General features: G+C 41.0%; 1 protein-coding gene across 1 annotated transcript in view; it reads left to right on the forward strand.

Annotated features, from left to right (window-relative positions):
- The first annotated feature begins 94 nt into the window (after positions 1 to 94).
- The window catches only part of LOC124305239 (uncharacterized), a 17388-nt gene continuing 3700 nt past the window's right edge, over positions 95 to 13782 (forward strand). The window contains exons 1-21 of the mRNA XM_046764415.1: positions 95 to 517; positions 605 to 649; positions 791 to 1841; positions 1950 to 2313; positions 2451 to 2760; positions 2856 to 3663; positions 3737 to 4241; positions 4326 to 4467; positions 4548 to 4721; positions 4948 to 5508; positions 5579 to 6473; positions 6602 to 7679; positions 7776 to 8063; positions 8130 to 8333; positions 8423 to 8578; positions 8657 to 9796; positions 10025 to 10386; positions 10574 to 11958; positions 12040 to 12224; positions 12342 to 12496; positions 12580 to 13754. Of these exons, the coding sequence (XP_046620371.1) occupies positions 454 to 517; positions 605 to 649; positions 791 to 1841; positions 1950 to 2313; positions 2451 to 2760; positions 2856 to 3663; positions 3737 to 4241; positions 4326 to 4467; positions 4548 to 4721; positions 4948 to 5508; positions 5579 to 6473; positions 6602 to 7679; positions 7776 to 8063; positions 8130 to 8333; positions 8423 to 8578; positions 8657 to 9796; positions 10025 to 10386; positions 10574 to 11958; positions 12040 to 12224; positions 12342 to 12496; positions 12580 to 13754 (11047 nt within the window). The 5' untranslated portion in view covers positions 95 to 453. The remainder of the gene's footprint in view (positions 518 to 604; positions 650 to 790; positions 1842 to 1949; positions 2314 to 2450; positions 2761 to 2855; positions 3664 to 3736; positions 4242 to 4325; positions 4468 to 4547; positions 4722 to 4947; positions 5509 to 5578; positions 6474 to 6601; positions 7680 to 7775; positions 8064 to 8129; positions 8334 to 8422; positions 8579 to 8656; positions 9797 to 10024; positions 10387 to 10573; positions 11959 to 12039; positions 12225 to 12341; positions 12497 to 12579; positions 13755 to 13782) is intronic.

The raw sequence follows: 13782 nt of genomic DNA on the forward strand, positions 1-13782 counted from the left end.
TATCCTAGACTCCCAATAATTTCAAAGAGACCTTTGCCTGATGTCTTTTAGCCTTATATCATGTATCTTATCAATCCTCAACCTTTAACCCACCAGTTGGAATACTATAAAATTCCTACCACACAACTGCATACGATGCTGTGTCAAGCATATCCGTTTCCCCTTCAGAAAGCACAGGAGAAGGCAGGAAGCACTTACTTATCCAATATCGAACAAGCGTTGAATTAAATTAAATTCGTTCAGCTTCACCCCCAGTATTCCTTTGCCTGGCTTTCTGTCAACAAGTTGTTGTTCTGCAGTGAACTAGAACGTGATTTCGTTGGAGAAGAGAAGGGCAGAGATAAATATCTCATTAAGATCAGTTGCTGAGCCAGAATCGCCGCGCCACGAAACCAAATTTATTGGCAATGTTAAACACTTAGCTAACATATTTTTATTTAAACATCATTCAATATGAATCGTTTGTTAATACTGGTGTATCTGTGCCTTGTTGTCTTGTGCATCGATACTTATGCCGGTGAGTTTTCATATTTTTAGTTGGTGTTTTGAAAATGGTAAAAAAACTTCTACCACAGTTCACAGCATTAATTTGATCTCGTTACAGTGTACGTCAACGTCCCGGCCCTGTGCAGTCGCACAAAATGTTCCGGTGAGTTTTCGTTTCTTAAATATAACGTTAATAAAACATATTATGCAGAGTAACACTTTTGAAAAGTAGTTTCTTACAATAGAACGAAGAAAAACAAGTTTCAAACAATACGTGAGTGTACTCAAAATTTTGTTTCCACAGTTTCTGCCGACCACTTAGTAAAATTCAAGTATTTGCAAGGTGTGGTTTACCGTTATGCGTACCAAATCGACGTCAGTACAAACCTGGGAGTGACGTTAAACGATCGTCGCAATGAATCAACCCTGCAAATTGACGCTGTGGTATCACTGAGTTTCACATCCCCTTGCGAAGGTCATTTGAAGCTGACGGAGTCGAGCATTTCGTCGAATCGTTCAACCTATGATGCTGAATTCCCCGACAGAGCTGGAGCTGAGTTTGTGAAAAACGTCGAGCAATATGCACTTAGATTCGCGTTTCGAGATGGTGAGATACTCGAGGTCTGCCCGCACCCCGAGGAACCGGTGTGGGTGCTGAACATGAAAAAAGGAGTACTCTCTATGTTTCAAAATACGATGAAAAGGTTTGATGTAAGCCATTCTTCTGAAGAATTGGACATCAACGGCATTTGCCACACACATTACAAGCTCTACGAAGCGAGGCAGACAAGTCTCTTATTAAAGAAAACAAAGAACATAGCATCTTGTACAAATAGAAACAAGTATCTCTCCGTTCTTCAATCGAACTCTTACAGAAGTCCGTTTTCATCAAATCCTCGAAGTTTTCGCGAGCCATTGTTGAAGTCTTCGAGCGATTGTGAAATAACATTGGACCATAACATCTACGAGGCGGTAACATGCGTCGACGTGCACATGCTCCGACCTTTATCCAACGGAAGAAGGGCCGGGGCGACAAGCATCACTCGGTCATCGCTTAACCTGATCGAGGAAGTCTCCGACTTTGTAGATGTAGACGAAGGCGAAGGAGAGGACTTTCCATTGTCGAAAAGAGTCAACCTTTTGTACAACCATGTCGTTACTCTGAAACCAACGCACGGAGAGCTGCGAACGTCTCGCAACTCCCTCAAGAGCATGTGCAAGATGAGATCGGGTGAACAACTTCAAGAGGAATTCTCCAAAGTGTTTACAAAGTTCATTCATTCTGCTCGTCTACTCAATTACCCATCTCTGTCAATGCTGCTGTTGCGTGCCGACAGCATCTGCAGAACGGGAAGGTAGTATAAATTGACGATTCATCCCGTGATACCAATTTACCGCCAATAAAACTGCGGTAAAAGAAAGTCTTATTTTAAATACTGAAGAGTCTTTATCACGATTTTCAGAAAGCACATAATCAATGCTCTGCCGTACATCGAAAGCACTGCTGCTCTGATGGTTCAGAAGGATTTAATAATACGGAAACAAGTGCCACTCGAAAAAGTTAAGGATTGGATATCAGGATTCGCTTTAATTCCACGCCCTGACAAGGAGACTCTCCGGGCACTCGCACCCCTTTTGGAGCATCAAAGCGAACTGGGTGATTCCCAATTTGACCTAGCTTACTCTAGCATCATTCACGCCTATTGTACAAACGTGGACAACGATTGCCTCCGCGTAGAGCCTGTTACTAGATTTTTGCGCTATGTAGAAGCAAAAATCGAAAAAGGCTGCCGCAGAAAAAGTCATTCGACATTGGAAACGAAACAGGTAATTATCAGTGTCGTAGCTGGCGATATAATCTAGCTTGTAAATCATCGTTTTACGTTTCTCAGATGTGAGTAAAGTATTTAAGAATGAAACAAAAAAAGTAAAATCAATTATACATAAATTTTTTCAATTTACAGACGTTGGAAGCTCTGAAATCCATTGGAAATATGGGATTAGAAATTGAGGGATTAAGAGAAATATTGAAGGGATGTATCGAAGGTGCGGGTGGATATTTGACGATGGAGACAAGGGTGGCAGCCATCGACGCTCATCGAAGGTTGCCCTCATGCCAAGAAACAAGGGACGCTTTTTTTCTAAATCTTTACCGAAATTCTAGTCAAGATACGGAACTCCGAATCGCTTCGTATCTCCAGGTGATGCGATGCCCTGACTACAACGTGATAAAAATAATAAAGCACACGCTGAAAGAAGAGGAAGTCAATCAAGGTAAGTGTACTGCATTGCGATTGAAATAACGACAGTCAAGATGCTTTTAATATTTAGTGAACAAAGTTAATATTTTTCAATATTTGTTCGCATAGTTGGATCGTTTGTTTGGAGCCATTTGAAAAATCTTCTGAAGTCCTCGTCGCCGAGTAGAATCGAAGTTCAGAGTCTGCTAATGGACCGAGATTTGGGAAAGAAATTCGACAGTGATATTCGTAAATTTTCCAGAAACTATGAAAGCTCATTTTTCTCAGACGAGTACAACGTTGGTGCTAATTATCAAACGAATTTAATATTCTCACCAAAGTCTTACATACCGAGAACCGCTACCATAAATGCGACCGTTGATGTCTTGGGCGAATCTATAAATATGTTTGAAGTGGCAATTCGTTTTGAAGGAATCGAATATTACGCAGAGAATTTTTTCGGACCTAACGGCCCGCTCAGTAACGAGAAAGTGAGCTTGCATTTTAAAAACTTTTTGAGGAGCCTAAGATCGGTAAATAGTGAAAACACAGGCGAGAACTATGCTGAGAAAATAAAAAATTTGCCCAACGTAATCGACAATAATTTTGACAATCCAACATTAAGTTTTTCCTTGAAAATCTTCGGCAACGACGTGCAGTATGTAACTCTGACTGGAGACAAAGAAATCAGAACCACTATAGCCTCCCTCGATCCTTGGGCAAAACTGATGAAAATCCTTTCCGGTAATGACGTGAAATATGAAAAAACTGGCATGTTCTTGGACTCTTCGTACGTCGTTCCGACGACCTCTGGTCTCCCTCTCCATCTCAGTGCTTCTGGCTCCACAGCTTGTAACTTTAAAATGTCTGGTTCTTTGAACAACAAGCGATTAGGAAACAGTGAGGCACTGGAAATAATGGGAAACATAATGCCGAGGTAAGACACTTGATTGCGCATTAAAGGAAATGAAAACTTGGGCTAGCACTGTACTTCTGTAATACTTTTTCAGTGTCAGCGTGGACGTAACTGGTACAATGGTTATCGACGCTTTTTACAAAAGTGCCGGGATCAAGCTGAAGTCCAACTTATACAGTTCCGGGGCAGTGCAAGGACATTTAATTGTAAAAGATATGCAATTGGTCAGCCTTAACCTAGGTCTACCCAACGAAAAAATTGAAGTCTTTTCCATGCTCACGGACGTCACGTATCTCAGCACAAACGGACCCCAAACTGACGAAACCCCAGTAGGATTAATCGTCTCCGATCAAAGTACAAGGGAACTGAAGAAACACAACCTGATACAGATCGTCAGCAACAATACCTGCAGCTGGGCAGCCCTCGATAAAATTATAGGCCTCAAGTTGTGTACCACTTATCAATTTTCAAACGTGACTAAGAATCCAAACGCTGCCTACTTCGTTTTGAATGGGCCGACTCTGTTCAAGGTGTCTTTGATGAAAACAGACAAGACGATCAAAAGCTATCTTTTTGAATATAAGTGGCAACGTTCTGAGGTAAGCTAGAAATTATAACTATTTTGTACTGGGTTCCTCACTTTGCGATTAGACTCGATACAGCCTGAATCTTTTGTATTTCAGAATAAGAGTAACATCACAATGGTCTTCGATACTCCTGGATCTCTGACCAAGAGGGAGATGAGTGCTCAGATTTCATTCGACGCCAATAACCGCAATGTTTCTGTTGTCCTACGCGCAGCTGGTAGTTTACTAGTTGCTAAAGGTGATGATTTATCACTCGTGTACCAAACTTCACGTTCCTTGTTCGTATCGCAATTTCAATCAATATTTATTATTCTTCAGGAACTTACAAGAAAACAGACGATCAATTTCTAATAGACCTTGGCTTGGATGTTAATAGTACTAAACATCTGGACGCTAGTATTGGATATACCAGGGTGCTGAGTCACCACGGCTACAATTATAGTCCTAAATTATACTTGGCAATCAATAACGAACGGGTGGTTGAAGTTTCGGGCAAGTAAACATTAATAAAAATAATTTGTTCCTGTCGATTTTGCGGCTTCTCAATTTTGTCTAGCAAAAATATGATTTTATTCGTTTCTTGACTTTTAGAACAAATTTCTCTATTACATCAACAAACATATTTATGTTTGAAACATTGTCCGCTTTTCATTCACATAAGCATTTTACTATTTGATACATCCCTTAACATTAACAGTATCGAATTTCCCAAAAATAGGTACAGTACAAATTACGGAGAAGGGGAATGTATCGCAAAGTGATATCAATTTACTGTTTGAAACGAAAAAATTCTGGAGTCAAATAAGGGGTTACATAATGCGGAAAAACGCCAGCGTTTCAGGGAATATAAATGTCGAATATCAGCTGAAAGAAATACAGGGTTCTGCTGCTCAGAAGAAGGAAACCGTCCAAGTCGAAGTATCGCTGAGCAATCAGTCTCAGAAGGGTTTAACTCACAAAGCAGCCACTTTTAAGCTGCAATCCTCGGCTTATCCCCACTTAAATATCAACATGGGCGCATGGTACCGGCAAGCTTTAGGCCACCTTGAAATTCATACTGAAATAAATTCGAACCCCCACCTCCATGACGATAAGCACAAATTCACCGCTCAATTGGTTATTACCAACTCCAGAACTTACCTTTCCAACGAAGGAGCCAAGATCACCGCTTTTATTGCCATCACAAAACCGATACAAAACCTGGACATCAAGGTCGGAGTTAGTCACTTTTCTCGTGGGGTAAAGACCATAAGCAGTGGTTTAATACGATACGCTCCAGGTAATTACACAATAAATATTCTCGAGTAATTGGTAGTAAAATTTTAATGTATGTTTTTTCTTACCTTCAGGGAAGGAGATTGCGCTCTTGACGACTGTGAAAATGCCTCGCGGAGCGATGTTCGACATTGAAGCCCATGTCAATCTCACGATACCAACATTTACCCCAATGCTGATAGATATAGATATAAAGGAGAAAACGCGGAACGAGTATGATGTCAAGCTGGCTGGCACTTGGTTCAGCGGCCACAATATGACCGCTCATGGAACTTACACAGATCATTCTACAGTAGCCATAATTGATCACACAGTGAAGCTTCTTCTGGATTCGCCAAGCTTTGCCAAAGATGTCGTGGTGAACTTGAAAATCTACAACGATGCGACAGATTTGAAGGTTGATCTGCAACTCGAGCAATCGGAACAAGAGAAATATGGTTTGATAGTAACACACGGCAGTCTAACTACAATGCACTTTCTGAGCTACCTTGAGTGCCGATACAAAAGCAACGTTTATTCCCTCACTGCAAACGTCGACAAGGAACGTGAAGCGAGAATCGAAGTTCACCTAGACAGATGGAAAGATGTTCACTTGATAGCGAGAGCGATAGATGAGCCCAACAAAAAAGAGGCCGGTTTAGAAATAAAATGGGATGCCAATCGGGACCCTGACCTTAAATTTGCAACGTCATTTCAATTCGTCAAGTTCTCCGATCCCACAGAGAAAAATTTCAGCACTATAGTCATGGTCACATACCCTGGGCGACTCGTCACTGGAAGTTCTATCTTGGCGCTTCGCGGACGTAATAATTACGTATCTGATATCCGAGTGGAATGGTCGCCAGTGCATGCCGTTCACTTCACCATCAATGCCGACTATAACATGGAGCCAACTAACAAAATATTCAAAATAGAATCTCAGCTTCTCACACCTTTTGAACTATGGAAAAGGACGTCGCTTGATGCAAGGTGAATTATCATATCCAAGTTCATATGTAGAACCATTGAAATCTCTCACGGGTCGTTTGATCGATGTCAAACAGCCCGTGCTTTGTGGAATATCTTCTTCAATTACTATATCTCTGTTTTCTCCGCAGGTATATGCAGAACAGCAATGCCGTAACGGCGAGAGGCAGCGTTCACTGGCAAGATTCACAACACTTCTCGATAGATTTGTCAGGAACCCTGATCGAAGATGATAAGGTGCTAGAATGGCAAGGAAATTATAAACTGGTCAGCACTATGCACCCTCTGAAGTGGATGAATGGTAACCTGACGCACAGATTATCCAATGGGAGGAAAACGGACACTCGTCTGCACATCACCTACTACCCAGACAAAGTATTGGACTTGAAAAGTTCTTGGGATTTAATCAAGGGAAAGGATGGCTCGTTCAATTTGACTGGAGTCCTGAACATGATATCCCCTCTGGCAGCGTATGAAAGAGGAGACGTAACCTGCAGCCTACAGTTTACTCCAAATTGGAAAATTCGCGGGGCAGTTTACGTTGACCTAGACAAAAGGAAGTACACGGGAAATTTGGTTGGCGATCTGGCTAAGATCAAGGAATCGATGGTGCAGTTTAATTTGACGACACCCATTGAAAGGTTCTCTACTTTACAGGGAAACTTTGGTTTGTCTGAGAAGGACAGACATGTCGTGGCCAGAATCGACGGGCCCCATGGAAGCGTAGGACTCGAGGCTTTGATTCAACTGTTTCTTCACGGATCCGACTTCAATTTCAAACTGGAAGTTGCAACGCCGATTGAACTGCTCGAACACTCACTTGTCGTTGCTAAATTGAACAAAAAGGAAGCCGATTTCAGAGTTGGTTACAGGAACATGACGGCTGGCTTCGTCGGTGTTTGGCGCTACCAAAATCTCACAGATTTTCACCACACCTACATTCTCTACACTCCTATGGATGGATTCGAGGAGTGCGGCATCGTAACTAAGCTTGTTGTTGAAAATGGTCCAGAGATTAAAAAAATGCTAATTGACAGTGAATTCTCAATTCGCTTTTCCGACACCAAATTCGGTGTCACTGCCAACGGAGGACCAAAACCTCCCCCATTCAGCATCCCCGAAATACCTGACCCAGTTGCATCCTCTGCGGAAGTTTTATATGACTACATTGAGGACGAAGAGCCGTTATACTGGCAAGGACAGATTCTGGTGAGAAACTTGAACGTTTATCGACTAATTGATGTAATTTCGTTTTGTTTCTCCCATAGTCATCGATTTTTACTTCATATTTTAAAAAAATTTCAGATCGATTTGGCCCTGTTTGAAACGATTGTCGGTGATCTGGACATAGAACAGAATGATCCAAATTTCAAAGTTTTGGGTTCGTTAAAAATTCCGTCCGGAACTATTCGGCTTGATGATCGATTTCGTTTGGACGATTATGTCAACATGAAAAATGAGCTGAAGATTGACACACCGTTCCAATCCGCGTCCGAGATAACTTCCACCTACATACTTAGTTGTGACCTTATCAACAACGACTATTTTGTTGCAACGGATTTGAGAGTGAAGAATCACGCTAATTGGATGGAAGTAAGTATCGTCTTTGAGAATTATTGTTTGTGCGTAAGAAATAAATTTTTCTGTCCATAATTTCAGGCTGGTTATAATGTCAACTATACGAATCGTGGAGCTGCCGACGATTTACAAACTCATGATGTGATGTTCAGAATTAAAACGCCTCTGAAATTCGTATTATACGTCGATGGCAAGATATATGTTGAAGTGGATGAAAACTTATACAAAGGAAAGTTTGATCTAAGCGGAAACGACTTCGAAATTGATCTTCTCGGATCTTATGAAGTAATTACTAAACACCCAATTACGTTGTGACTTAGTTTATTTGTTTGCTAGAATGATCAAACTCTATTCCTGATTGAATTTTCTTGCAGTCCGACGATGGTTATCTCGATACCATGATGCAAGCAAAAATTAACAGCTCCAAGTTTATCGTGCCGAAGACCAGAATCATAATAAAAAAAGACTTGACGTCACGGGAAAGTCAAATGGAATTTGGACTCAAAATCTATGAACCAGTTTTAAAAGTTGTGAGTTGATTGAGATGGAACGATCACGATTTTTATGATGATTATCATATAGTAAATAATTTTTCTCCTACATTTTAGTATAATCTTCAAGGAGTTTGGCAGGTTGAAGGAACTAAGTTCATGAACGCGACACTACAACTGAACTCGCCAATTGAGATGCTTGAGCACGTCAGAGTTAGCATTCATCATGCGAATTCAATATCGGAAAACGAGTCGGCTAAATTGAACCTAGATCTTGTATACCGAACTGAAAGCAAGTTTAAAATTATCGGCGACTACAAAGACAAGATAGTGAGCGGCAGAGCGATAACTCCAATTAAAAATTATGAGACTCTTGAATTTCTTGGGAACGTCTTGAAAGTGAGCAACGAACTGCTGGAATTTGAAGGTGATTTGACCAGCGCTAACTCGGCAGAACCTTACAAAGTCTATGGCCAGATAGTTACCAAAGACGAAACTGTTATGTCAGTTGATGCGACGATTGTTCCTGCAAAAAATTCCATGCTGAAAAATAATATCACTCTGAGCTACGTCAAAGAAACTTATGGATTTAAGTTCCAAACTATAAACAGTCCGAGGGATTTGGCGGTTGATTTTAGCTGCAGAAACATACTGAATTGGAATACGGGTGCAAAAATATACAGCGCTGATCGAAATCAGATCGATTTCGAACTTGTCACTTTTGTTAATACTCAAGTAAACGGTAACGTTAGTGTATATGTACGTGGAAAAACCCCCTTCAAGAGTATAAAAAACTTCATGGTCAGTGGCGACATGCTTCTGTCTAATGTAACAGGAAGCGTCCAAGCCAATCATCATTTTAATCAAGACAGAAGTTACATTGAATTTAAATGGGGTTTACTCTACTTGGAGGACATGTATGCAAACGTTCTCCTTGATTACGAAATAAACAAAGCTAAGAAGCACGTTGAAACTAAGTTATTTTTCAAAGATCCTCACAATACAAGGAGGAACATTAACACAGGATTTGATGTTAACATTGATCACGAGCTTTGGACGTTCGGCAGTAATGCCACCATAGGTTTTATTGATACAGGCAACGTAGACGCTATATTTAGTTTGACACTACCACCACCTGAGAAAGATTGTCATACTGTTTTGGTTAGCTATCATTTGCTGAAGGAGCCGAAAAACACGAAGTACGCCGTTGGGTACAACACTCAGGTCTCGAAAATCAATTATGCTTCAGACGGTTCGGTGAGTATCTAATTGAATTAAACAATTTTATTTTTGCAAAAGTATGCACAAAAAATCTTATGGAAATCACAGTTTATAAAATAAAAGTTCAGGAAAAGCCAGATAAGTTATAGATAAGCAGTGAAATATTTAGAAGTAATGTTTTCACCATGACATAATCTTTAAGTTTTTCAAAATTCATAATTTGAAAACATATTTATCTTTTATCTCTTTTTCTTTGCTAAACAGCTGACAATAAACCCTCAAGACATCAATGCTCATCTGAGATTCACATGGGGTTTGGAATCTCATCAGACAGTGAATAACTTTGTCAACGTCTCATTCCAACCGAACGAAATCAGCTTCGATTATTCACTTCGAACGCCTAAATTCTTGCAAGAAGAAACTTTCATACTTCGTTTAGAATATAGCAAAGCGTCAACAGCTTATAATATCATCAATACAGACGTCTACTATCCTTCTTCAAAACGTCTCGGAACAGCACGCATCGTCTATGCCAGTCTTGCCAACGTCAATGGATCGTTCAACGCGTCCACTCCAATAGAAGGCATACCCTACATTGCTTGCAATTTCGTGGTCTACACAACAATGTAATTTTTTAGTCCTTATTCTTATCGTTGTTTGCCAGTCTTCTTGTTAGTCGTTTGATGTGACTAAATTTGGATTCGAAATTCCTTTACTGGATATTGCAAAGTCTAGCCAGTTCCAGGATCACATTGTATGAAATATGTAATGTAAGTTTCATGTACGATAATACGAAATTATTAAATTTTATAGAAAGAACAGCAAGAGACACGTGGAAGCGTTTTGGCCAGGCGAGACGGCACTTCTGAAATCAGAATACACGTATAACAGTGAGAAGCTCGATTCGACTTTGGAGGGCAGTTTGCAGGCTGAAATTCCTCTGAGCACTCGCCACAGTGGACTCCTGAAATACGGTTACAAAAAACGTCCACTGATCACTACTGGCCATTCGGAGCTGATTTACAACTCGCAGAGAATAGTTCACGGTGAATATAACTCGAAGAGCGAGTCGAGAGCTGGTTTTGAAAAAGATCGCATCGAAATAACCATTCAGAACAGTTTTAAACCGTTGGGAATCGTGTACATCAATCAGTACGAGTACAGCGGCGGTAACGCTGGGACAAATTATCCAACGACAGAATTGAAACAAGTTGATGTATACAGGCTGGGAAACCTCTCCGACTTTCACATAGCCGGCGAGACTCTCATAAGAACAACGCATACGGGTCAGGACATTCAAATCAAAGCGGTTCACTTGAATCGCACGGTAAATCTGCGCACAGATTACAAAATCCTCCCGGGAGAATTCGACCACAACGCTCGTTTGAGTCTGGCCAGCGACGCCTGGGCCTCGTATCATGTTAATATACTTAACAAGACAACGGAAGAAGTCGAAAACCAGTTTGTGGTACTAGACTTTGTTTATCCGAGGAGAAACTTCACCCTTGACGCCTCTTACAGCATTGGCAGCTCGGACATAAACTCGGAAGCCATACTTCAATGGGACAGGGATATGGCCAGACCTCGAAGCGTAGGAACAGGTTTTCAGTGGAAAAAACTGCAAAGCACAGACTTGTTGGGACAGCGTCAGGCGGTGCTGAGTTTCAAACATCCTAGTTTCAAAAAAGACGTTACGTTCACAGCGAAATATGACAGAACTGATCCCAGTGATTTCATCAATGTCGCTTTGGTGGTTGACTACTCAAAAAATTCCGAAAAGCTCCTGGTACTGCGTGGCAAGGTACGCGATGAGAGCAGCTGGCCAGCGGACCGCAAATACAGCTATGAAATATTTGGTCAACATCCGATCACTAACTTGGACTTACGAGTGAACGGGACCCTTCACAAACACATGTTTGTGTTCGTCAAAGTTGAGAATCACGGCTCCTACAAGCGCAGTTTCTTTCCGGTGGAAAAAGGACAGCTATACGGATACATAGATCTGTCGAAATATGAGATTGAATTGCTCAGAGAGAATAAGGAGGTAGTCAAGCATCTGAAGACTAGGTACTATCCCACCCATCCGGAATACATTCTTAACGGATCGTTGGTTTATACACCAGACATAGACGCGACGGGGCAATTTTACCTCAACATTGACGAGAAGCTTACTTGGCTGATGGTGAATTACACCCCAGGTAAGATTCAACTAGAATTGTATTCGCGATGCTATGGATTGTAGCTGGTGCATGTCCTTTGAGATAATTACTGTTATTCAGATGCTGTCGAGAGTCTGAGAATGTATGGAAAGATTCCTGACGCCCGTAATGTCGTTTTCGATATATGGAGAACCTACAGTGATGATCTCACCATAGCAGATGTCTCCTTTTACTTGCGGTTAAATCATTCTAAACTCGTTACGTCAAAGATGACGTGGAGACCAGAACTTAAGGAGGATGTCATGGTGTGTTTTTTATCATCATGCTGCGATGTAAACCTCAGGAAACACCAGCTTTGGGTCCACTGAATTTTTTGTAGAAGAATATTATTCGCTGAAATCAATTGTCAAACCTTTTTTCAGAGTACGGTAAAGGACTCATTCAACGAGGCATACGAGAGCATAGGTAACGATGCCGAATATTGGAAGCAGTATATAAGAAGTGAGACCGTCAGTGCTATTTACGATATTTGGGAAGACGCTCATGAGGATGTGAGCAAGTTTCTGGAGGATTGGAAGTAGGATAATTTTATTTAGCTTTCACAAATAGCACCATTGACGGTTAGAAACTGTTTAAAAATATTATTTCTCATGTTTTTAGCAACCTGAAAGAACTGCAAACCGATCTGGAAGACTTAGAAATATATCTGAATAAATCTTACAACGCTAATGAGTTTTACGTCAAAGATATCGTTGCATTCGGCTCCTTCGTGATTGACGATTTGTCTCTGAGAAGTCACATGCAATCTTTGCCGAACATATTCAACGAAATATGGGAGATTATGGGGGAATCTGGTCAGGCTGTAAGAAATTCCCTATTGTGGGCTATAGAAGCTGTCAAATCCGGTTACAACAAGCTATCAGAAATCGTGACGGCAATGTTGAAAGGTGATTCCATGGCTCAAATAGCGTCGATAATAGAAAAGTTTGTTGAAAAGTATGACAAATTTGTGAAGGACCTTCATGTCTCGTTTATAAAGTGGATGGAAAACCTCTGGGCAAATATGTCGACGGCTGCTTCTGACCAGTGGACAAAATTCCTGAGATATGTTGAGCCGTTATTTATAAAGGTGATTCACTACCTCGAAACAGTTGTTTGGAAGGCGAGCAAGGAGGTCCTCGACTTTTTGTACGATCGCAGAAACGAGATTATAACTTCACCTTACTTTGACCGTTTCACAAACTTCACACAGGATGTGGACAGAATATACAAAGACATTCAGGCCCATGACATAGTGACAAATGTCAGAAAATACTCTGGCATAATTATAACATTCATTAGAGAACGATACTTCACAATGGTGCCATTTGGCGTCGAGCTTAAGAACGTCGTAGACGAGATAATAAACGAATTACTGGAGTTGACGAAGTTGCCGTTTTTGCATTACACGATTGAAAAAGTTCAACAACTTTACGCTAAAGCCAAGTACTTGTACGAGTACTTCGAAGTAGGCGATCAAATAAATCATACCATCAAATTTATCCATTCAAAGCTGACTGACATTAGTCAGACGGCTTTACAGGCGGAAAACCGGTATAGAGAAGCCAAAACAAAATTCATATTCAGTCCAGAAAAGGGGCTACTGCATCTTGAACAGAAACTTCCAATGTCTTGGCACGCATTCAACCAAACACCCGAATTCCAAGAGATCGCGGAGTATCGCGCCATCTCCGACTTGAAATCCTACTTCGTCACATCCAACCTGACCTTCTGGACTCTCTATTATCAGTATAAACCCTATACCGAGCCTTCCAGCTGGTTACCACCGTTCAAGGGTAGGTATTTTTCTATTTCGTCTCGAAG

Source organism: Neodiprion virginianus, chromosome 5, assembly GCF_021901495.1.
Source record: "Neodiprion virginianus isolate iyNeoVirg1 chromosome 5, iyNeoVirg1.1, whole genome shotgun sequence".
NCBI classification, from domain to species: Eukaryota; Metazoa; Arthropoda; class Insecta; order Hymenoptera; family Diprionidae; genus Neodiprion; species Neodiprion virginianus.